Source organism: Delphinapterus leucas, chromosome 8 (assembly GCF_059928025.1).
Source record: "Delphinapterus leucas isolate spDelLeu-1000000601 "Yukka" chromosome 8, BTC_Dleu_Yukka2, whole genome shotgun sequence".
In the NCBI taxonomy this organism is placed as follows: domain Eukaryota; kingdom Metazoa; phylum Chordata; class Mammalia; order Artiodactyla; family Monodontidae; genus Delphinapterus; species Delphinapterus leucas.
The window spans coordinates 28,224,461-28,248,955 of NC_143136.1; the positions used below are offsets into that span (position 1 = coordinate 28,224,461).

The 24,495-nt window shown below is 37.9% G+C and overlaps 1 protein-coding gene across 3 annotated transcripts in view; it reads right to left on the reverse strand.

Annotated features, from left to right (window-relative positions):
- PIKFYVE (phosphoinositide kinase, FYVE-type zinc finger containing) overlaps window positions 1–24,495 on the reverse strand; it is a 77,542-nt gene that overhangs the window by 14,435 nt on the left and 38,612 nt on the right. For 2 of the 3 annotated variants that reach the window (XM_089916436.1, XM_089916435.1), the window contains exons 18-32: window positions 21,686–21,793; window positions 18,153–18,293; window positions 17,355–17,481; window positions 15,963–17,122; window positions 13,901–14,001; window positions 12,638–12,709; window positions 11,800–11,971; window positions 9,603–9,781; window positions 7,857–7,970; window positions 7,359–7,467; window positions 7,100–7,254; window positions 6,117–6,207; window positions 2,632–2,716; window positions 1,614–1,751; window positions 676–796 (exon numbers count right to left, since the gene is read on the reverse strand). In XM_089916436.1, coding sequence (XP_089772562.1) covers window positions 676–796; window positions 1,614–1,751; window positions 2,632–2,716; window positions 6,117–6,207; window positions 7,100–7,254; window positions 7,359–7,467; window positions 7,857–7,970; window positions 9,603–9,781; window positions 11,800–11,971; window positions 12,638–12,709; window positions 13,901–14,001; window positions 15,963–17,122; window positions 17,355–17,481; window positions 18,153–18,293; window positions 21,686–21,793 — 2,873 coding nt within the window. The remainder of the gene's footprint in view (window positions 1–675; window positions 797–1,613; window positions 1,752–2,631; window positions 2,717–6,116; window positions 6,208–7,099; window positions 7,255–7,358; window positions 7,468–7,856; window positions 7,971–9,602; window positions 9,782–11,799; window positions 11,972–12,637; window positions 12,710–13,900; window positions 14,002–15,962; window positions 17,123–17,354; window positions 17,482–18,152; window positions 18,294–21,685; window positions 21,794–24,495) is intronic. The other variant, XM_022567543.2, reaches the window with a different exon arrangement.

Here is a 24,495-nt window from a genome sequence, read left to right on the forward strand (position 1 = left end):
AAATAATGCACAATTACAAGAATATAATTAAGCCAAAATGTATGCAGAACTTGAACAAACAGCCAAGGAAAATACATCAATAGAAAGTTTTTGAAGACAACTGAAAATTATCAGAATTCTTTTTCAAATCAGAGAGTTCTGGAATCATCACTCCAAACAAAGCTTTCCACACTGGCAGTGTAGAAAGCCAGCCCTATGTTTTTCCCCACTCTGAGTAAGTCCAGTACAAACAAAATCACACGAAAACTTGTATAGCCATTGCAATTCATCATCACTATTAAAAAAGCATCACGTCCCAGTAAATTACTGGGTCAGTAATATCCTCATATACAATCAGCAATATGTTTTTATGAGATCAATGGATGTAGCAGTATATCTTAATAATATAGATATATAAGCAATTCTTTTCAGAATCAGTACTCTTAAGTATTAAGTAATATTAGTTAATGCTTTTTTAATCCACTCATTTACTATATAATGATTACATGTTCTACAAATTATATTATACCAAAAGACATCTTTTTTACTATGATGAAGTATAATTTTGGATTGAGAAATACATATATGCAGTTAAATAAACATATTTAAGTATGTAGAGAGTATATCTATAGAAAGATTTTTTAAATGAAGTAAAAATAAAACCACCCAACAGCCACTGGCTTTTATAATACTTACAAAGGAAACGGAATAGGGTTATAGCTGTTTCCTGGAAGCAAATTTGCAAAGATGGCTTTCATGGTTGATTTTTCCTTCACCTGGCTGTCTGTGGATCCCAGCAAATGTCCATCAAATACATCTAGAATGAAAAATATTCTACTTATACGTTAATATTCAGAAAGAGTAAAAGAAAGTATAAAGCGTCAACTATATTTCATTTCCTCTTTGGAACACAGACATGTGCACACCATAATTACCAATTATGGTGTAAAATTTTTGATCTAGGAATAATGACTATCAAACAGGAAGCAATAGTGAAGCATACATAGCACTGACCCCAAGTGGCTTGTTTTTTTTTTTTTTACATTTCAACATGTTTGAAGTTGAGATCATCCTGCAACCGATGGCCTCTTATCATCACAGGGCCAGGCGGCAGCCGTGACATAATTACTGGCCGAGCATGCGTGAACTCAGTCACAGCTGTTCCTGTTGCCACTTCAACTCAGTTATGCACACTGTGGCTATTACATCTGAGTTTAATTGCAATTTAAAAGATATTTTTAAAGTTTACGCTACAATTAAGTAGTTGGTGCTTAAACAGAAAGCAAGGAAAGAAAGAAAAAAGGTATAAATTTGCTATTAGTGAAACAAATATTTGTTGTTAGACAAAGGCTGCAATTTCTCTTTCCTTCTTACAAGGCAAAAATCATGGGCTTTAATGAGACTTAAGAAATATCCCCAGAAAGTAGATGAAGCTGAAATAACATTTTGTTACTGAGATATTCACATGTCAAGCAGTGCAACTGAAGAAGGGATATGGTAAAAAGCTACATCTGAAACAGCCCTTTCAATAGTAAAAACTTTAAATCCTAAAGGGCTAAGAAAGAATTGTGTCACAGCACTCAGAGTGTTTGTCTCTATTGGACGAAGTACAGTAAAAGTGACTTGACCTGTACCTTCGGAACTGCTGGTGGTATCAAGTTCTGGGGGTCCTCCCACGGCCTGCTCAGGCACGCCTTCGGGAGGAGTGGGCAGCTGGAGGTGGGGGGAACTGGTGGAGCTCTGACTGGACAGGGTAGCTAAGAAGCGGTCCTCTAAAGAAAAACAGAGTGCAAATGAGTCACTTTAAAACATTAAGTCCATTTCTATCCAACAGCAATGTTTTTAAAATGCCAACTCCTATTTCTACTTCATAAACCAAAGAATTTTAGCTTCTTAAAAGTTACATAGGCCATTTCAGTGCATATTTTAGAAATGGATACAAAAATCCAGACAGGTTATATGACTTGACCCCAAGCAGATCTTAGTGACAGCACTGTGACTGGTAACCAATTTTGGCTCCTATGCCATATTCTTTGCACTAGACCATAATGCCTACCTAAATATTAGTTCATTCAATTTAATAGAGAATGCAATTATGACACTACTGGGGGAAAAAAAATCACATGCTTATTCTCAGGGGGGAAATTCACTTACTTATGATAGAAAAATGCCAAGAATTCTGAGCTGAGCTCTTGTTCTACAAAGATAGTCTAAGTAAATTTCCCTACCAATTTTCTAGGGTAGCACCTAGAAAAGTTATTCTATGAAATACTGAGGAAAAATTAAGTCTGGAAAGGATTTTAGTGATATAAAAAGATAAATTAAACTTTATAAGATTTTTTTCCATGAAACCTGGCAGTTGACTTTATAACAATCCAGACAGAAATTCAGTTTCCTTTTGTCTTTTTGTTCTTTCCCTAAAAGCAATCTTCTCTATTTATCATGTATTTCTATATCCTAACTTATCTTATGCAATGTACTTTATGATAATCTTAAACTTAGAGTGCTACAAACGTTTTAAAGGAAGGAAAAAAAAGTCTATGTCCAATTGCATCAGAAAAAAATTCTCAATATTTAGTAGTTAAAAACAACTTATAGACTAAGAAATGTCTTAAATTCAATGACAGGTGATCACCAGACTCAAGGACCAACCTTTTTCCCCATTTTGAAGTCCTGGAGAAGCATTCCGTGGAGATGCATCCATTGCACTTATCTGTAGAGAACAAAATACTTTGTTCTTAAGGAAACATTAAATTTAAAATTTTAAATTAAAAAAAAAATTTTTTTAACCCAGTGAATCTTAACCATTTTGTCCTCAAGACCCTTTCAACCTCTTAAGAATCATTAAGACACTCAGATAGCTTTTGTTTATGTGGGTTATATCTTCCAATTTTTCCTTATTAGAAAATCAAAACTGAAAAAGTTATAGAACGTACATTTATTAATTCATTTAAAAATAACAATAATAAACCCATTACATATTAACATAAAAAACATATTTTAATTAAAAATAGATTTTTTTTTAAAAAATTAAGAGTGGCATTGTTTTACACTTTTACAATTACTTTAATGCCTAGCTTAATAGAAGACAGTTAAATTCCTCTCCGACTTCTGCATTTAACCTGTTGAGCTATATTATTATGATTGAAGTATATAAAGAAAATCTAGCCTCACACAGATATACAGTTGAAAAAGGGAAGGCTTCCCTGGTGGCACAGTGGTTAAGAATCCTCCTGCCAATGCAGGGGACACGGGTTCGATCCCTGGTCCGGGAAGATCTCACATGCTGCGGAGCAACTAAGCCCATGAGCCACAACTACTGAGCCCGCGTGCCACAACTACTGAAGCCCGTGCGCCCAAAGCCCATGCTCTGCAACAAGAAGCCACAGCAATGAGAAGCCCGTGCACCGCAGCAAAGAGTAGCCCATGCTCGCCACAACTAGAGAAAGCCGGTGCGCAGCAACAAAGACCCAACACAGCCATAAATAAATTAATTAATTAATTAATTAATTAAAAAAGAGAAACCTTGTGGAGCTCTTGAAAGGGTCTTGGACCCCCAGGATCCTTGAACCATACTTTGAGAATACTGTTCTAAACAATAGCTCACAGACCCATTAAAGCATCTAGGAACTACTTATGATTATCCATTAAGCCTAGTAATCTTTGATTACCCACTGGACTTTCACAAGTCCCATTATTCATAGATAAGATACATTTTAAATGACTATCAGCCCTGTGTACAATTTCATTACAAAGTCATTTCTTAGACTGCTACTTAAAATGTTCTTTGATTTGTTCACCATACCAGAGAGACCTCCCTGGGCACCCTATGTAAAATAACTCACCATCACCTACTCCCCTAGCAATACTCTCCATTTCTTTTAATTTTTTTCTTCATAGCCTTGTTTCCATTTGTTTTTTAAATGTTTATTGGTTCATCTGTTTATTGTCAGTCTCATTAGATGAACGTTCCATAGGGACAATAACTATGGCCTTCATTCACAAACATGAATTCCTTGCACTCAGAACAGTGCCTAAAAGCACTCAAGAACTATTTATCAAATGAATGAATACAAAGGCAGTGCTACAGATTTTCAAATCAACTTTTGATCTTTCAAAAAGATAATCATTGGGGCTTCCCTGGTGGCACAGTGGTTGAGGGTCTGGCTGCTGATGCAGGGGACACAGGTTCGTGCCCCGGTCCGGGAAGATCCCACATGCCGCGGAGTGGCTGGGCCCGTGAGCCATGGCCGCTAAGCCTGCGCGTCTGGACCCTGTGCTCCGCAACGGGAGAGGCCACAACAGTGAGAGGCCCGCGTATCGCACAAGAAAAAAAAAAAAAAAAAGATAATCATCTACTGACTGATTTTGTATTTTCAATTCTATGTCTCAATATTATAATTGGAGGTCTTACACCACTAGCTTCACTGTTTCATCAGTAGGCAAACAGGCCACTAGCAGTTTGTGATAGCCGTTAATTGTCCTTAACTACTTGGCAAATACTAATAAATCATCTTCAGTAATTCTTATTCTTACTCTCACCTAAACTTTAAGGAAAAGTGATTCCTACACAGTTATTTATGAGACAAAAAGGAGGAATACAGTTACACAGTGTTACTAAATAACACCAAGATCCAAGGCACTTGAACCCATCATTCCATGAAAATACTCTGCTACAAATACTACACACTTGTACAAAAAGATATTCTCTCAAAAGCCCTCATGATAACAGAATATTAAGCCCTTATAATATATTGACATTAATTCATCTGTTCATGGTTAGCATGGTAAGTAGAATTCTGTGATGGCCCCCAAGAACTCCACCCCCTGGCATACACACACACAATTATTCAACCAAACATTAATCCAGATACTGTTGTGAAGGGATTTTACCATGTATGTAAGGTCCCAAATCAGTTAACCTTAAACTACAGAGATTAACCAGGTAGGCCTGACCTAATCACATGTGTCCTTTAAATCTGTGTCCAGAGGTCAGACACAGCAGAAAAATTCAGAGATTTGAAACATGAAAAGGATTCAATCCACTGCTGTAGGCTTTGAAGATGAACAGAGCCACATGCAAGGAATCAGGCAGCCTCTAGGAGTTGAGAATCGCCTCTAGTCAACTGCCAGCAACAAATGGGGGACCTCAGTCCTATAACCACTAGGAATTGAACTCTGCCAACAACCTAGATGAGCTTGGAAGAAGATCCTGAGCCTCAGGTAACAGCCCTGGCCAAAGCCTTCATCTCAGTTCTGTGAGCAGAGAACCCAGCCACACTGTGCCAGAGTCCTGACACACTGTGAGATAATAAATTTATGTTTTAGGTCACTAAGTTTGGGGTTAATGTGCTGTGCAGCAAGAGAAAACTAATACAGTTAGGAAAGGTTAATTAACTCAACATGCAGAACTAACCTGGTGCAGACCCCTTAAGAAAAGCTTCTCACTTAAGCACAGAGATAAGAACACCCAAAACTCACAGTAAAGTAAATTAGGACTCTATTATACACTCAGCACATCCACACCTTCTCCTTTATAGCATTTACTGCCTCTGTGATACTATCCTCAGTGATGCCAGGAGACAGTAGCTTTTGATAAATGTTTCCAATAAATGAATTATAATGTATTTTATTTCAGGCTAAGATAAAAAAAATTCATCCAGGTCACATCACCAAGAAACCTCATAACTTCAAAACTAAAAACTCCAACTATTATTAATAAAGTATATATTAAGCTACCACTTTATTTTTTTTTGGCTGCATTGGGTCTTCATTGCTGCATGTGGGCTTTTCTAGTTGCAACGAGCGGGGGCTACTCTTCGTTGTTGTGCGCAGGCTTCTCACTGCGGTGGCTTCTCTTGTTGTGGAGCACGGGCTCTAGGGGCGCGGGCTTCAGTAGTCGTGGCTCGTGGGCTCTAGAGCACAGGCTCAGTAGTTGTGGCACACGGGCTTAGTTGCTCCGTGGCATGTGGGATCTTCCCGGACCAGGGATCGAACCCGTGTCCCTTGCGTTGGCAGGTGGATTCTTAACCAATGCACCACCAGGGAAGTCCCTAAACTACCACTTCTAAGTGTCATAAATTAATTATATCTATAACAATACATATAGGCTCAAAGACAAAACTACATTTCATTACCTTGCTTTCTTCCCCTTGCCTCAGTCTTCCAGGACTTGGAGGAACTGAAGGCCGCTTTCTACCCTTTTCTTGCTGGAAAAGGTCCTGCAACCTATAGTTAATGAAAAAAAGGAAAAGAGAAAAGAAGAATATGATTTTCCTTCCAATATCCTGAATAATGTTTATACATATTCTCCTTATAGCTTTGAAACCCCAAGAATTAGATTTTCCTATTTCGAATGCAATAGATTTTAAAGCTGTACATAACTAAGACTAAATTTTTGTTTTCTTTCTAATCAATTAATCACTTGTTACTGATATGACTATAGTAATAAAAGAATAGCAAGTTATAATGAGACAATACAACATAACATAAAAAATACGGGTGTTAAAGACCAACAGACCTGGGCTCAAAGCCAAGCTCTGACAATTAACAGCTCTATAACTTGGGCAAATCCCTTAGTCTCGTACAGCCACAGTTTCCTCTGTAAAATGGAATCAGTATACATACATTGTAGGACTCAAAATCAAATAAAAGAGTGCATGTCCATCTACTGCCTTACTTAGTGCCTAGCATGGTCCAAGTGCTCAATAAATGCTATAATAATCTAACTGAACTTTTCAATAAGCATTAAAGGGAAATATTTCCCCAAATAAATATTTAAATAAAGGTACAAGATACACAAAATAATAGAGTTGAAAGTAATGGCCTAAAACCCAATAATCACTCCATGACATACTAATACAGATAAATTAGGTTCATTAAGCACACACACTGTATTTGCAACAGCAATGAAGGCTATTCTCATCTTTGTTTTTATCTTCACAACCTACACATTAAAGGATGAAAGAGGTGAAGGGTGGTAGTGGCAATAAAAATAAAGCTCCTACAACTTGAGAGTAAAAGGAAACATCCAAATTAATAAGGACATTTACATCAAAAACATGATAGCAGAGCAAATTTTGCAATAATGTAAAAGAAACACCGGACTGCAAAGTCACACCTGTTATTCCAAGCCTGCAGCACTTCGCAGAGGCTTTGTTTCTTGGCGATGAGTGACTCAAAGACCGACTGCAGTTGCTGAGGGGTCTCCACAGAGGAAGACAGGAGCCGTGCTTGCATCTTCTCAGTCCAGCTCTTGAACTCGCTTTCTTCCATCTACAAGGAACAGAAACCACTCCAGCAATCTGAGACACACCCCAAAAGGAACCTCTAACAAGTTCACAGCTAACATTTGGGTTTCTGTCAGAAAAATGAATTACCTCTTTTTGTGCAAAGATATCTTCCATTTTCTCCTCTCTTGTTTTGCTAAATGTATCAGTTTTCAAAGATGCGAGTCTTTCATCCACAGCAAGATATACCTGTGAAACTCTAACAATATAAACATAAACAATATTAAGCACTTTAGAAAAGTCAGAATCAAATTGTCTAATCTCACACAAGTAGAAAAAAGATGTACACACAAAACTTTAACTAGGTCTTATCTAATTAAGAATCACATACAATTTTGCAGAACAAAAAAGGACGTATATCAAAATTTTAATAGTTGTTATGCCTGAGAGCGTTTGACTTCTTTGTTAGTACTTTTATGAACTGTCTACACTTTTCCTTTTTTACATCAGGCATATATAATATACAATTAGAAAAACAGGTTATTTCTGTTTTCGAAGAAAGCTAAAGGAACAAACATGATATTTAAAATAGTTTAGATTTCAGGCAGTACTAAACAAAAACAGATGACCAAAGAAAATAAAACTTACTTTTGAAAGAAGTCCTTCAGATCCTGAAGAAGGGCCACTTTTAGTGGGACCTGACGTTTAATGAATATTTTGGGAAGTGGAACACACACTTCAAGAAGCCGAATGGGAGAATAACTGAGAGGAAAAAATACAAGTAATAGTAGAAAAGTGAAAAATATTTTAATATTTTGAGTAGAGGTGCCAACTAAGTCCTATGAGGTGCAAGAGATCATAAAGTTTCTATGAAATGGCATTTTTAAAACAATCAAAAATACTGAAGGCAACTTTCAGCCATTACAAATACCCTCCCCAGTTTTAAAAAGATTTTGTTTTATTTTTCCCCTGCATTGGGATGTCATCGTTTATCCCCCGAGGCCATCCTCATGTGCTTTAAAAACAAATGACTGGGATATAAACCTCCATGAATGAGCAGAGGGACTCCTTCCTACAATTAGCTTGGACACAGGTATTCACTACCTTCTCAGTTCCCAGGGATTCTTTGTGAGTTTCCTTTCCACCTGAAGTTCATGATGTCTAGTAAATGCTACATCTCACCTAGGCCCTAGGTTCATGGTTAATAGCTCTTGCTTAAAAAAGGAAATAGGGTTCAATTACAAGTATTTCCTATTTGTGTACCTATTTGTGCCTATTATGTGTCAGATGCTGTTTTAGGTGCTGAGATACAGCATGGAGTAAGGGCCAAAATTCTTGCTCTCGTGATTCAGGAATAATAAGGCTTGGGCGATAAACAAAAACAAATACTTAAAACATATCTTACGCCGGACAGTAGGTGCTACAGGGCAAAATAAAGCAGGAAAGGGAAGCAAGGAGTGCCGGGGTGAGAGGGAGTCAGGGCAGGTGAAATCTGAACAAAGACCTGCAGGAAATAAGGAAAAGTAGGCAGATATCTGGGAGCAGGCAGCTCAGAGATGAAGAGCAAGTGCAGGGCTCCCAGGTAGGAGCCTACCTGACATAGCTGAGGTCCAGCCAGGAGGCCAGTGAGGCTGAAGTACAGTGAGCGAGGGGGGGTGTAGTAGGGGGTGAGAAGCCAGAGCATGTAGGGGCTCACAGGCTCGTAAATGGCCTCTGGCCTTCACTCAGGGTGAAACAGACGCCCACTGGAGGCTCTAGAGCACATGAGTGGCCTGAGTTGATTTTCATATAACAGGACCACTGTGACTGCTGTGTTGAGAACAGGCTGCAGCGGGTAAGGCCAAAAGGAAACTGATTGAGGTTAGTGCAATAATCTAGTAAAAGACAACAGAGGTTCAGCCCAGAGTGGTAGTGGTGGAGGTGGTGAGACATGTTCTGGGCATATTCTGAAGGCACAGCCCGAAGGCTTTCTCAAATCATTTAAGAACAAGTGTAAACACCCATTCTTTGAACTAGTGATTTTAGCTCTATCCGGAATATCCGATTACCCTTATGGCTAAGTAATGTCTTAGCAAAAATTCTGATAAGCTCTCAGATGCAAAAACAATGGTTAAGAGTAACACCTGCAGTAGCAAGAATCATGGATCATGACTTGCTAGCTCTATTTGTCAGCTATAAGCTCTCTAAGTTAGGGTGATAATAATACATATTTCTTAAAGGATTAAATAAAATAATAACACTGAAAGCTCTTCACAGAGTATGGCCCTCTGCCTTTGCAAGAGTGGGAATGGGGAACAACACACACCAAAAATTAATTCAATCTAGTAATACTGGAAATGTTATAAAGCCTTCCAGGGAGTATGTGATTGTGACAAGGTCGCTCAGACTTCTTACCTGAAAGATGCCACCATCTGGTTATAGGAGAAATACTGGTGATAATCATGGTGGATGGAGTGACCACACGGCTCAGCATTGGCTCTACGGGTGTACTGGTGCCCATAAAACCTAAGTTCAAGGTATTTTGCAAATGACATGGACCAGGACTCATTGGAAAGAGCAACAACTGGTGTTACCTGAAATTCAGCATAAATTGTTATCTAATCACATATTGAGAATCTCTTTTTTAAAAAACAATGTATTTTCTTCTCTAGTACAAATCTAGTATATTCTGACTACAGAAAACTAGAAGAAGAAAAAAATGCTTCGAGGTGGGTGGAGTTAGGGATGGCTGGGGAAAACTCTCTTGCCAGTAATCCCACTACCACCATCAATATGCTAGTATGTTTGCTTTCTTTCTATACATGAATACATATATGCTTAGCTGGGATGTTTATAAATAAAAATTGTTCCCTATAATTAGCTTCATAACCTTTTTTTATTAGCAATATATCATATTTTCCCACATAGAATATTCTTATACAATTTGATTTTTAATGGCTGCAGAGTATCCCATAATATGGAATTATTTAACCAATCCCTATTGATGTGCATTTAAGACATTACAAGTTTTTCACTATTTTGATGAACTTCCCTGTTGTGTGTGTGTGTGTATGTATGTATATATATACATATATATATATATATATATATATACACTTATAAATATCCATAATTATTATTTCCTTGAAATAAATTAATGAAAATGGAAATTGGTAGGTCAAAGGGCATGGACATTTATATGGTCTTTGATACTTTCTGCCACATTGTGTAAACCAGTACACCTGTTTTGGGAGACAATCTCCAACAGTATCTGAGAATATCAATTTCCCTACTTTCTTACCAATCTCAGGAATTATAAATCTTTGAAATGTAACTTCTTTAAAAACTAAATAAATAAAAACACATTCCATTTATTTTATTTATTTATACTTCTTTGATTATTACTAATGAGTAAAATGTATTTGCACATGTCTACTGGCCATTTGTATTAAATTGCTTTGTCACACCCCTTGCCCATTTTTCTATTATCATGGCTTACAGAAATTTAATAGTAAGTATACTAATATTTGGTCATATATAACTTTTTTGGACACCTAAAAGTTTTCATTTCTGTGTAACAAAAACTGTTTACCTTTTCCTTTCTAACATAACCCCAAAGGCAGAAGTTTTTGTTTTAAAATAAAGTGCATACAACAAACATGCAAGATATAAAGATCGAATTTAAGTTATTCATTTAGTTCACTGGTCAATCTACAGAAGTTCACATATTCTACAACAAGATATTGCCAGCTGTCTAACAGCAACTAAAGGCCTAGAAGAACAAGTATAAGAAGACCAATCATTGCAAGAAATGATCTCATGGCTCTTTGTTCCTACCGAAGAAGGCACTACCTTTGACTTTGCCCTCCTCAACCTCTGATACTGAAATGGGTTGCACTATTATTTTATCTATAATTCCCAAAACATACACTCCAAAATAAGCCAATTAAGATAACAATGAAGTTAAATTTGGCATATGCTCACTGTTAACAATTTGAATAAAAAGTATATATTAAAAACATAATATTGGCACCAAATATTCCCTGCAGAGTTAGAAAAACACACAGAAGAAATAAAACACACGGTTCTTTCCTGCAGAATGTATATGAAAACCAGCAGAGATGAATTAAACATGGTCTCTCATCCGTATGTCTTAAGACAGAAATGCTGACATAGACTTAAACTTACACAAGCAATCTGGCATACTGTAATCACTGTAAGTCTGTCTCCCCCGCTAGAGGACAGGAGCCTGACCTTGTTCTTCCTTCTTTCCTAGGGCCTAGCACAGTACCTGGCACCTAGGTGGTGCTCAATAAGCATTTACTGAATGAATAAACAAACATAATGGAGAACTGTCAAGATAAAACCTCCATCTATTTTACTGGGCATGGTACCCTATGTTTTATATGATGACTGATAAATCCTAAAATGGAATCTTTAGGAAACAAACATTAAAGGGAACATACAGCACTAGAAGGTAAAATAAATAAGAGCCCAAAGACAAATACTAAATCCAAAAAAACAGAGGCCACCCTCCCCCCTAAAAAAGAACTATACTAATACAGAAATAAAAGATACTATGTGATATATTATAGCAACAGGGTACACTTACCTGTTTGCAGATTCTGCACCAGGAATAGGTGAGAATTGTATGCTGATATCCAGGTACTGGAGAATCCAACTCCTTCAGGATTATCTGCACACAGCCTTGGCCATGGACAAAGCGTCGAATGTGATGCACCATGGGGGTATCACAGAACATGCTAGGACACTGATAGGAAGGCCTTTGACAAAAAGAAAGTCCTCACATTAACCACGAAACTGAGGAGCAGTGTATAGTGAATCCTGGCTAAACAGGACCACTGCAGAGAAAGTGCAGCATCCTCTCAAGAGTAAGGACGACTGGTGGATGATCTGCTCGGAGTACCATTCATCCTGCTCAGAGCCTGCAGCTGAACATCCTGCCTTCAACCACATCACAGTGATAGGTTCCACTTGTTAAGCACCTTCTATTTGCCAAGTATTTCTAAAACGTCATCTCATTTTACCTATTAAAACTCCTGACATTTGTGGAGTTTGTTAATACCTATAAAGGGGGCTGGTAAAGATTAAACTACTTGTTCTTTGTCATATTAAGTGGCAGGTGATAGCTCTAAGACTTAAACTGAGGTCCTTAGCTTCTCTTGCCTCTCATTTGAATCACTGTAAAAACAGACATCCTAAAAAAAGTCTGTGGGATTGCAGGGCAATTAGATGGGCAAAGATCTGAGGAATGAACTGGAGAAGACATGCTGGGTTGAAATATGAAAGGATTACTTCTCTGCAAACCCTGGCATGTGGCATGAACAGGAAGGTCACACAACAGTGCTCCAACTCATGTTTATATTTAGGTTGAAATTCTGGGCATCAAAAAAGCATAAATGGAACATAAGGAGAAAATTGGTTCTTACCGGAAACAGTATCTCTCTAAAAATATTCCTAATGTAAGATCATTTTTTCCATAAAATTCCATTGTTACAATCCTAAAAGAAAAGATTTCTTAGAAACATATCATATGAATTACCAGCCAGCAAAAGATATTTCATGAGACTCCAAACTGATACCTGTTAGATCTGCTTATAATACAGTATTAAAACAGGTACTATTCTTTTGTTGTTACAGAACAGGTTTTACCTCATCTGATAAAACAGGTTTGTACTAGCCACACTATAGCATCGTATCCATTCCCAGTCCATTAGTATCCTATGAAACTATTTAATCAGGATGCACAAACTGTAATATTAAATGAGTAAAACTGATTTGAGTTAGGAAGAAGTAGAAGTTTCCTTTACAAAGCCTTAAGCCCGGTCAGTATAAAATGGGACTCCTGTCTCTGCTCTCTAGTCCACACCATTACTGAGCACAAAGAGCAGCAGCTCACATTCCTCCAGGAAAGCCAATTCTTAACTTTATACCCAACTTATAAATGCCCACAAATAAGAGAGTTCAGCTATACATACCCTGTCGAAACCCACATCTTGTATCAAGCCTTGACCTAAACTCCCAGAGAAAATTCCCATGGGCTCGCCCAGCCCCAAGTCAGACTGCTAGAGCTCTACTGATGCTGGAAGAATTCCTGATCTCACTGGTAGAAATAAGTGTTTCTGGTGTCCAAAATTAAAATACGGAACACATTTTGTCATGGAAAGTACTCCAAAAACAAGCAGTTATGTTCTTTAGTACTTTTAAAACTAAACTATGTAATAACTAGGCTTTTGTGACTACCACTGGAAATAAATTATAACATTATAAAATGTGTTTCTATCAATCTACTTAGAATTAAGTTTTAGAATAAAACTTAAGACAAAAGACTGACTGCTTTTATGAAAGCGATGCCTAAAGAAAACCTGCCTGATTTGTACATGTTATCAAAATGCTTAAAACTAGCTTTTATGTATCAACTTTCTCACTTTTATAACTACAAATTTCTCTTCCATCCCTCACATACGTTTTCACTCTCACTAAAGGTACTTTCATTTACTTCTACCCATGAACAAATACAAATTTCATATGTAATTCACAAGTTCAAAAGTTCCATCAATTCACATATGACCAGCAGCATGCCATGCACCTAAAAACAGAGCCTAATGGCTGAATTGTTTTCAGACTTGCTGGAATTCTATCCTCAAGTACAATAGTGGGGGGGTGCAGGGGGGGCGGGCAAGGAATCCTACCACGGACTGACACAGGCACTGGGAGCGTTGCTGGACTGGGCAGAAGAGCTGCTGAAGAGCACGCACAGTCTCTGGTGGTTGGCAGGATTCAGACAGTCCACCTGGAAGAGAAGGAACATCCAGATGAGCACCCGCAAGTCATAACGCACTCCAACCTCAGGCCCGGCTCCAACATCCAACACACTCCACTCGATCTGTAAAGCCTCTGTCATCACTACAGGGGTTTCAGTGAAGATTCAAAACTACAAGACACTAAATATAAGGAAGAAGAGCAGTTAGTTTTTGAGGTAAAACAATCCAAAAGGTTTAAGTGAAACGTAAAAATACCAATAGATGTCTAAACAGCTTGTTTTCTTAAATACTCTTATTTTTACAAAACTATATTAAATTATCTTGGAAGTAAATAGTTAATTAAATATGAAATAGTCTGAATTGATAGCTGGATATAACATCAACCTGTGATACCCAGAAATCTAAATCCTGAGGTATTTATTTATTTGTACTTTATACCTGTTTTTGATCATTACAAAGGTAACACCTGTCTCTGCTGAAATTCAAACAGTACAGAGGTATATGAAGAAGTTCATGAAGTACTTAAAGCCTCTCCTCCTTTGATGCTGCCCTACCTCCCAAATTGACAAATTTGACTGTATGGTTAAAAACCATGTACTTTCGCTAGCTCATACATATAAACACACAAAAACACTCACTTAAGTATACACAGGTGATTTTGGTTTTTTACAAAAATGGTTTGATGCTACGTATATTAAAACACAATTTGCTTTTTTTTTCTTTTTTTTTTTTTGTGGTACGCGGGCCTCTCCCGTAGGGAGCACAGGCTCCGGAGGCGCAGGCCCAGCGGCCATGGCCCACGGGCCAAGCCACTCCGCGGCATGCGGGATCCTCCCGGACCGGTGCACGAACCCGTGTCCCCTGCATCGGCAGGTGGACTCCCAACCACTGCGCCACCAGGGAAGCCCCAATTTGCTTTTTAACACTAGAAAATATATCATGGGTTCTCTCTGGGTCATTAAACGAGATCCAACTCATCCTTTTAACAGCAAACAATTAGAAATAATGCTTCAGTAAACACCCTTGTACATATATTATAATAAAATGTAAGCATCCTTATACCAAATGCTTACTTACCTGCAGAAATAAGTTATAAAAGATGGGAATCCTAAATCAAAAATATATATGTACTCATGTAAATTTAAAAGACCACCCTATCACTTTTAATAAGTTTACATAAATGTATATAAACATAAATTTATTTAGTTTATTATAAGTATTTTTCCATACCTCATTAGTCATGGCTCTTATCACATTCTTTTTTGCCAATTTCATGTATTAAAAACGGTGTACCATTACTAATCATTCCCAGACTTGTGAAAGCAAACATCTTTTTGTTTTATTAAAAAACTGTATTTCCTCATCTAGAGATAAATTTGTTCATTAGTTTTATTACCACCATTATCAATAATGTATCCATGAATAAATCTTCCTTATTTTTTTAAAACACATCCATTTCCTACAATAAACTTCCAACCCTTACTGTCCTGCTCACTGCCATTAAAAGGATCAAGGACACATCACACTAAACCCGAGTCATCATGCCAGAAATTTTAAGCAGCTCCACGCTGCCGCCCTACCTCAGAGCTCCTCCTGAGTTTACTGTGAACTTAGCCTGAAACCCTCAAAATCCAGTTTCATTACATTACACTCCTATTTCATACTTTAAAGCAACACATAAGCCGAAAGACCTAGACAAAAAAAGCATAGAGGAAATATTTAATAAATCTGCATGCAATTTGTCATATTTGATTATTTTTACCCTGCCATAGCAGAGATTTTCAACACATTTTTTTTAAAGACATGTATGTTACGTAGATTTATTTATTTATTTGGCCGCACCTCAAGGCATGTGAGATCTTAAGTTACCCGACCAGGGATAGAACCTGCGCCCCCTGCAGTGGGAGCGCAAAGTCTTAACCACTGGACGACCAGGGAAGTCCCCAACACATTTTAAATTTACACAAGCACAAAAAGTGGACTTGCTCACCTTTGTTGACCACACTGCATCACTTGTAATCAACCCTTTCTCTTCGTCACCTTCACTTTTGCTTCCAGATTTGCCACTTGAAGTACCCGATGCATCCTTAGAATAAGCGAAAGGGTCTGAATTTTTTTGCTGAATTCTTCCTCCTCTGGCCCGATAATCGGCCAGCATTCTCCCCAGGCTCTGGCTATCACCCAGGTGCTCGGCAATTCTGGTGCTCACTAGCTCGTGTGAGGGCAGGACTTGAATAGACTTGGCCTGAACACTTCCATTCATGCCCTGAAGGCCAGAGAGATCCCTGAGCATCTGTTTCTTCCGCCTGCTCTCCATTTCTTTGAACTCTTTATTGAGGAGAGGAGACCAGTAAACCTGCTCCGCAAAATAATCTCGGGTAGAGCATCTCATCCCCTTTTCAGTTAAAAGGAAGGGCTCCCGGAATGTGATTACTGGGGAGATACAGAGGATCACATCTTTCAATTCCTGTTTAAAGGTCAAAGAATAAGTCTTTCGTTTATCTTCAGAGGAGGTAACTTCCTCAGTAATATACAGGCCAGTGTCATCCTGTAGAGGGTCTCTAAAGGCTCTCATCTGGCTTTTGCGATCCTGTAGCTCCTCTGTTTGCTGCAAAGCCTCTGGCTGCTCACTGCCTATGGCATCCTGTTGGTCATCTATATGGAGCGGCAGCAATGATTCTGGTACCGATGGAAAGAGAGCACAGGGGGCACCTGCTGGGCAAGCTGCTGTGGCATGCTCTTGATGCTTTGAAGAGGCAACATCCTGTGGCACACTTTTAGTTTCCTGATCACCCTTCTCAAACAGAATCCTTGATTCCAGCAAACTGCTATCATCAGAGGGCAGAAAGTCCGGAGGGAAGTCAGGCTCCCGGGGGAGGGGACTTCCGCTGAATGGCTCTTGTGCAGCCCCTTCATCCTCCTGTCCCTCAATCAGAGAATGGAAGGAGGGGTTTGGTGTTAATGTAGGAGGCATAGCAAATTCATCCATGAGGAAGGAGATTTCTAGTTGAGAATGATAAGCTACACAGATCATAAATATTAGGATCTCCTTAACTCGAGCCAGCTCGTAATCAGAGCCTCCTCTAAGCTTGATTGTACAGCCCAAGTGCTGTGGACAGCCTTCAAAAAACATCAGTGTTTTGGTTTGTTCTACAAATAAACACAAGGTTAAGAAGGCTTAGGTGGCAATCCAGAAGTCCAGACAGAATTCACCATCTTAACATCAACCAGAGAAAAACCCTTAAGTAAAACAACAGTTGCCTGTCCTCATTTAACCACTGCTAATAGCTATTTCCTACTAAGTCACCCTTGTAGTACTGATGAATTTACTCATGTCCTCAGGTCCCCAATTACAGGTAAATCTATACTAGAGATCACTCACCATTAGGCAACTGAAACATCTGCATGTAAAATTTGTGACAGGTGCCCAGGTGAGGTTTTGTAAGCAGCTGGTCCATCGACATCACCAAATCACCTTGGGTCATCCGACTGATTCGTTCTAAAACTTGCTAGAACACAGAACAACATTATATTACGAAATTTGACACAGAAGAATAAAATTCTTAGAAAATTTAATATGAAAAAATAATAGGAACATATGAAAATGCCCTCGCAATGAATTTCCTTGATTTTAATAATTAAATGACTTCTACTGACTCTAGATTAGTCTACACTTAGAAATCAATATGAGCCTACTAAAATAAACCATACTCATATTAATGACATTATCAAAAGACATTTAAGCATCATGCACTGGCAAAAGGTACTGATTCAGGAGCGGAGGGTGGGAAGCTTCCAGGAGGGTGGGAAACCTCCAGAACTGACCTCTGTTCTGAAGAGGGTAACTTTTCAAGGGAGAGAACATTTTCTGCTACAAAATGAAGTCTCCACAAATACTACTTATTAACTAATGTCTATTACACCTTTGGTCTTGTAGAACCTATGATGAGCATTATATAACTCGTATGAGTGCTATATGAATCGTACTTTCTTCCAGCCTGAGTTCCTCCAGTCTTATAAATAATGAAATCACTGCCATGCCTGTCCTACTTTCAATATATATGGCACAGCAAAAAAATAAATAATTAAAGATCCCTGCATATCTACTACACATGCATATAAATTTACAAGCCGTGATTATTTTTAAATGATATAAAAATAGAAAAATAAGAACACTCACTGATTTTACATTAATGACCAAAGTAATGCCATGTTCCAGTAACATATCCTGGGCAATTCGAGATACCGTTTTCTCAACTAAAACCAATGTGGGCCGAACATCAACTATTCGCTGAACGTAGTTCTTCAAGAATTCCCTTTCCTAAGTAAGATAAATCAAAAATATTATGTGTGGTACAATTCAAGATCTAGACATGTAAGAATATCAGGATAGTTTGACTATTAATATCAAACTCAGCCTAAGTTTTCTTTGCCCACAAACCACTACTAATAAATATTTCCTACTAAGTAAACACTGTAGTACTGATATGTTAACTCATTTCTCAGGTCCCCAATCTCAGGTGAAACTATGCTAAAGATCACTCACCATTGCTATAAGCAAATTAACTCAAACACAACCGAGAATATTTTTCATCATTCTAATCTGCCGATTATGCTGAAGAGTTTCAGGAGAAATTTCATTCTCCAACTCACTACCTTTACTTTGAAGGATTTTGAATTCTTAATAACCTATGACATAAAAGCCAAGAATCCAATTAGCTAGCTCTCAAAGGTTATAAATAAATTAATTAATTAAAAACCCTAACCCTAAATGAAAGCAATTTCTAAACGTTTTTAATATAGTTATGAATTCCCCCTTTTACATTCTGAAACTAACCAGAATAGCTCTTCTTTTGGGTATCTGAATAAATAACTCTCTAACAGATGCTATTTCAGCTACTTCCTAATTTCAATCTCCGAACAGATAATATTCCACCTAGAACAGCTATAGTTAAAAATTAAAACATTTTTAATACAATTTCATGACAAAGGCTTACTCTCAAAGCAAATGAATATTGTAAATAACAACCAGAGTTAAAACAATATAATTCATTAATTGTTTCATAAAATTTCTGGGCTCAGAGAGGTGACAATGGAATGCGGGAGCACGTCTGTCACTTCTGCTCCCTATGCCCAGTGCTTTCTGAGTAAGACTGTATTCATGGTCAGTGCCACCAGCAATGGACGAGCCTATCCCCTGCAATGAACCTGCCCTGTTAGATGGAGTATATTTCTTCTCACCCTTCTCTGTTTTACTGATAGAAATTGTACATTTTCAAATTCTCCCATTATTAACAAAATGGAATTTTTTTCCTTGAAATGTGTTAATTTCCTTCTCTGCTTACTAAATTGTTATTTAATGACATTTTAAATGATTTTATTTGTGCAGCTCTAATAAAGAATAACTAAAATAGGGCTTCCCTGGTGACTTAGTGGTTGAGAGTCCGCCTGCCGATGCAGGGGACACGGATTCGTGCCCCGGTCCGGGAAGATCCCACATGCCACGGAGCGGCTGGGCCCGTGAGCCATGGCTGCTGAGCCTGCGTGTCCGGAGCCTGTGCTCCGCAACAGGAGAGGCCACAACAGTGAGAGGCCCACATATCGCAAAAAAATAAATAAATAAAAAAAAAAGAATAACTAAAATAAGTTGATTTTTTTTTTTTAAGTTTCTGGCCTCTGATATAGGGATAGCAAATACATTTCCTCTCAGTTCCAGCTCCAGTCAACTATTACGATTACACATGAAGCACCATGCTAAAAAGGGGTCCTGGGAGAGGCTCAGCAAGGAAAGAGTATCAGAAGGTAGGCCAGGAACACAATGGAGCAGTGGCAGACCAACAGATCTTGAGGGCTGACCTTGTGAAGACAGTATGGCACCACAGGCTAATTATCTCTTTGCCCACTGTTTCTCATCCTCCTTTTTTATTTACCTTTCAGCTTGTTCTTTGATTGGTTATTCCACAATGAGTGGACCAAAAAAAAAGGATTAAAAAAAAGTCATATCAATTGATACTTTCTATCAATTCAAACTAAAAACTTTAATAGGTCACTTAAAGATATAATAAACTATGTTTTATAGCACTGATGAACCAGATGCTTTAAATTATATGAATTAAATTTAATGTTTACTAATATACATTGCCCAGAGCATACTTCTCTAACATAAAGTTTTTAGTCTGTTAACCTGGTCGTAAGGATGGAGTTAAAATAGAGCAGATAAATTTAAGTATAACTTTTTTGTAACTAAGTATCTGTTGATTCTGATTATTAGTTCATCAACTCCAAGACATAAAATTGTACACATTTTAACATCTCTGCAATTAGGATGCATCTTGCAATCCATGTGGTTGTGATCTAAACCTAGAAAAGTCTTTCACTGACATCTTCAGTGAGATCAAGAAAAGTCCCAGCATCACAGTACCTTAGATTCCACGAACGATAATTGTTTCCCCTTTTTCCTTATTTCAGTTGTCATTGAAAAGTCATAGTAAATAAGAGCTAGAAGGAATGGTATAAATCTAGCTGAAACCCCTCACTTTTACTGATACATAGCTGAATTCCAAAAAGGAAACAGTCCCAGTTAACAGAGTTCCTTAAGCAAGAGAGCAGAGTTTCATGACCCGTGGTGCCTTTCACCACAATTAAGTTTTTTCTGTTGCTGTCTATGAATTCAGAACAAAAGTGATTGCTCTTACCACTCTTGAGAAAATGTACCTATCACCTAAGAATTTTCAAGCAATGCTTTTCCTAAATGTTTCTGGAACTGAATGTAAGTGTTTCTGCTATAATAGGAATACACATTCCTGAAAACTTTGCATTTTGAACAACTACAAATTAATTAATAGCATTTATGGGAGAAAAGAGGTTGGGGCAGACAACTTTTAAAACCTATGTAACTTCATATTCAGAGCACTAACAAGAATAAAAATTGGTACCTTGACAGAGAACTTGGACGGCCCAGACAGGCAGCTCAGTGTAGCTGGAGGTGGCCTCAAGGGAAATTTAAAACGTACAAAAGCAAGTGCAACAGTACAATTGGAAATGGAACTCTGAACAGTGAACGCCTAAGAGCCATCCAGGACCAGGGGCGGCATCTCTCTAGGGAGAGAACTCTTGGAAGAGGAGCTCACTTCTAATTTCTTAAAATAGAACTAAAAGGGTTCCTGCCTTTATAGGAGCTGAGCTGAGGCTGATTTTCTTTCCAGCTGAGGGTTATAATCCTACCACAGTTATTCTGGGCCTCCACACTTAAGCAAAACCAGGCAGAAACTGACACAACTTCCATAGGATGTTATTGCCTTTTACCAACTGTGTGTAAGCTACTCAGTGTTCTAGAAACACGTGTTTTAGTAGAACAGACCTATTAAAAAATCAGGTATTATCATTGGGAACCTGATTAAGTTAGAGAAATCCTTAAAGTAAATCCATGACCCAGGTGGGAAGGAAAAACAGGATTTGGATTGTCACATTTTCTTCATATATTCTCAAAAAGTCATGTGTTGCCTTTAACACTTTGAAACTAAAAATAGTGACAGAGGTTTTGGTAAGCTTCTAAAGTGTGATACATAAAAGCACCTTTTATAATAAATTTTTTTAAATGAAACAGCAGCAATTAAGTTTGTCAAATTTAACCAGCTGGAATGCGTTATAAGAGCTGGCAAGCATCATAGCACACAAACATCCCTCCAGATTACTGTTTCAGTAAGTTCTTACCTGAAGCACAATAGGATCAATGCAAGTAAATTTAGTTTCTTCTCTGTAGAGATACTCAATGGAACACTTCAACAGAAGAATTTTGGGGTTTTTAATAGAAGAATTCATCTAAAAAATAAATGAACAGTTTGTTAAAACTCTGAAGTTTGCACCTTATAGTCCTCCTTTAAGCACAACTTTAAATTCACACTGTTCATAATTCCTCTTAAATAGATGATCTCATTATATTCATATTAAAATACTCTCATTTAGTTCTTTTGTGGTATTCTCTTACTTTTTTTCAAAGCAAATTATTAGTTTAGGGCTATGCAAAATTCTTCAAAAGTTGGCTTCTTTTCTACTAATGCTATTTTACCTAATCTTCTATACTCTTCACTTTTTTTTTTTTTTTAATTTCTAATGTTGCAAGAAAAGCTATCCAGCCCTGGGTAGGGCAGAGAGGGGCTTAAAGACAGTCTACTCCACAAACTCCCACAAATCAGCAACTCTGAAGGCAGAATTTAACTTTTCTGAAATTCAAGAAGGGTAGATGAGGGAGAAAAGATTTAAAACACCTGCTGAATATATTTTTAATGGAGTAAATTTCCAAGCAGTCATAAATTTGCAAGCCAAATTGGGTAATAAGAAGTTAAAACAGAAAACCTTAAAGCATATCCTGAAGCAGTGACTCAAACAATATATCCTAACCACGCAACTAAAGCCACAAGCAGAATAGCCAGGGTCCTGCAATCGAAGTTTCTGACTGACCAAGCTTATCAGGGCCAAACCGGTAAATGGTCCTGAAAACAGTGACTCATCAGCTGGGAAACTACATTCAGGGCTCTTTTAGCAACTACAAATTAAAGACTACCTCTAAATATGGTCAGTGGAGCAAGATAGTCATTCATGCATATGTGTCTACCACACCCACATAGCAGTTTTTAATTCCGGAGATGAGCACAACATACCTACCTCTGAATTCAACAAAGACCCTTTAATTTGATTTAAAGTACTACTTTGGGGACTTCCCTGGTGGTCCAGTGGTAAAGAATCCACCTTGCAATACAGGTGACTTGATCCCTGGTTAGGGAACTAAGATCCCACGTGCCGCAGGGCAACTAAGCCTGCGCACCACAACTACTGAGTTTGCCGCCTCAACTAGAGCCCGAGTGCCGCAAACTACAGAGCCCACGTGCTCTGGAGCCCACGCACCACAACTAGAGAAGAGAAAACCCGCATGACACAACAAAGATCCCGTGTGCTGCAACTAAGACCTGACACAGCCAAAAATTAAAAAAAAAACTTTAAAAAAAAAATAAATAAAATAAAAAATAAATAAATCTTTAAAAAACTAAAGTACTACTTTGATGGGTAAAATGTTTTAATAAGACTCTATGTAGAAATATGAACTCTGGATCATTGCTATAATATCAAATCCAAACATACTTTTATTTCTCTTTGGTCACTAACAACTTTCAGGAGGCTTAATGACTTACAAAAAAAAAATTATTAGACTCTGCTTAGAAAAGAGTGAAAACAGGACTGCAGTTTCTCCATCTAGTTGTTCAGGCTTGAGATCTGCCTGAGGTCTCACTGTAACCAAATCAGGTGGGGCCAGGGTGTCTCTATGTTTAATAAGTTCCCTTAGTGATTCTGAAGCACAGCAAGGTTTGAGAACACTGTACAGATCAATGGCTTCTCAAAATGTGAGAACCCATAAACGATACTGGAAACACCCAGAGTGCCTCCATTAAAAGCAGTCCCAGATGAATGGGAATTGGTGCAGCCACTACGGAAAGCAGTATGGAGGTTCCTTAAAAAAATAAAAACAGAGTTACCACATGATCCGCAATCCCAGTCCTGAGGATACATCCAGAGAAAACTCTAATTTGAAAAGATACATGCACCCCAATGTTCATAGCAGCACTATTTACAATAGCCAAGACACGGAAGCCGTCTAAACGTCTATCGACAGATGAATGGATAAAGAAAATGTGGTACATATATACACAATGGAGTACTACTCAGCCATAAAAAGGAATGAAATAATGCCATTTGCAACAACGAGGATGGATCTAGAGATTACCACACTAAGTGAAGACAGACAGAGAAAGACAAATATTACATAATATCACTTATATGTGGAATCTAAAATATATGACACAAATGAACTTATATAGAAAACAGAAACAGACTCACAGACATAGAAAACAAACTTATGGTTACCAAAGGGGAAAGGAGTGCAGGGAGGGATAAATTGGGAGTTTGGGAATGGTAGATGCAAGCCACTGTGTATAAAATAAATAAACAACAAGGTCCTACTGTACAGCACAGGGAACTATATTCAATATCCTGTAATAAACTATAATGGAAAAGAATATGAAAAATATATATATGTGTATAAAAAACTAAATCACTTTGTTGTACACTGGAAACTAACATAACATTGTAAATTAACTATACTTCCTTAAAAAAAATTTTTTTTAAGTAGTCCCACCCTTCCCGTACTCACCCCCCAATTCCCACCCCCCTAAACCTACTGAATGAGAATTTCCAGGGTTTGGACTTAGGGATCTACATTTTTAACAAGGTCCACAGGTGATCCTGATGCACACTACACTTTGCTAATCAGTAGCCTTCAGAATAAAGTGAGATACAAAGCCCCTGCCTGCTTCCTCCAGCCCCATCTCCTGCCATTTCCCATCTTGCACCTTAGGATCTCAGAGTTTCCTTAGTCCACCAGGTTATTTCACCCTACTCTCTGTGCTAGTGCTAGAAAGAGCCTCAGGGTTGACGGTAGAGATAAAAGGGAAGAAGGATAACAGAATTCC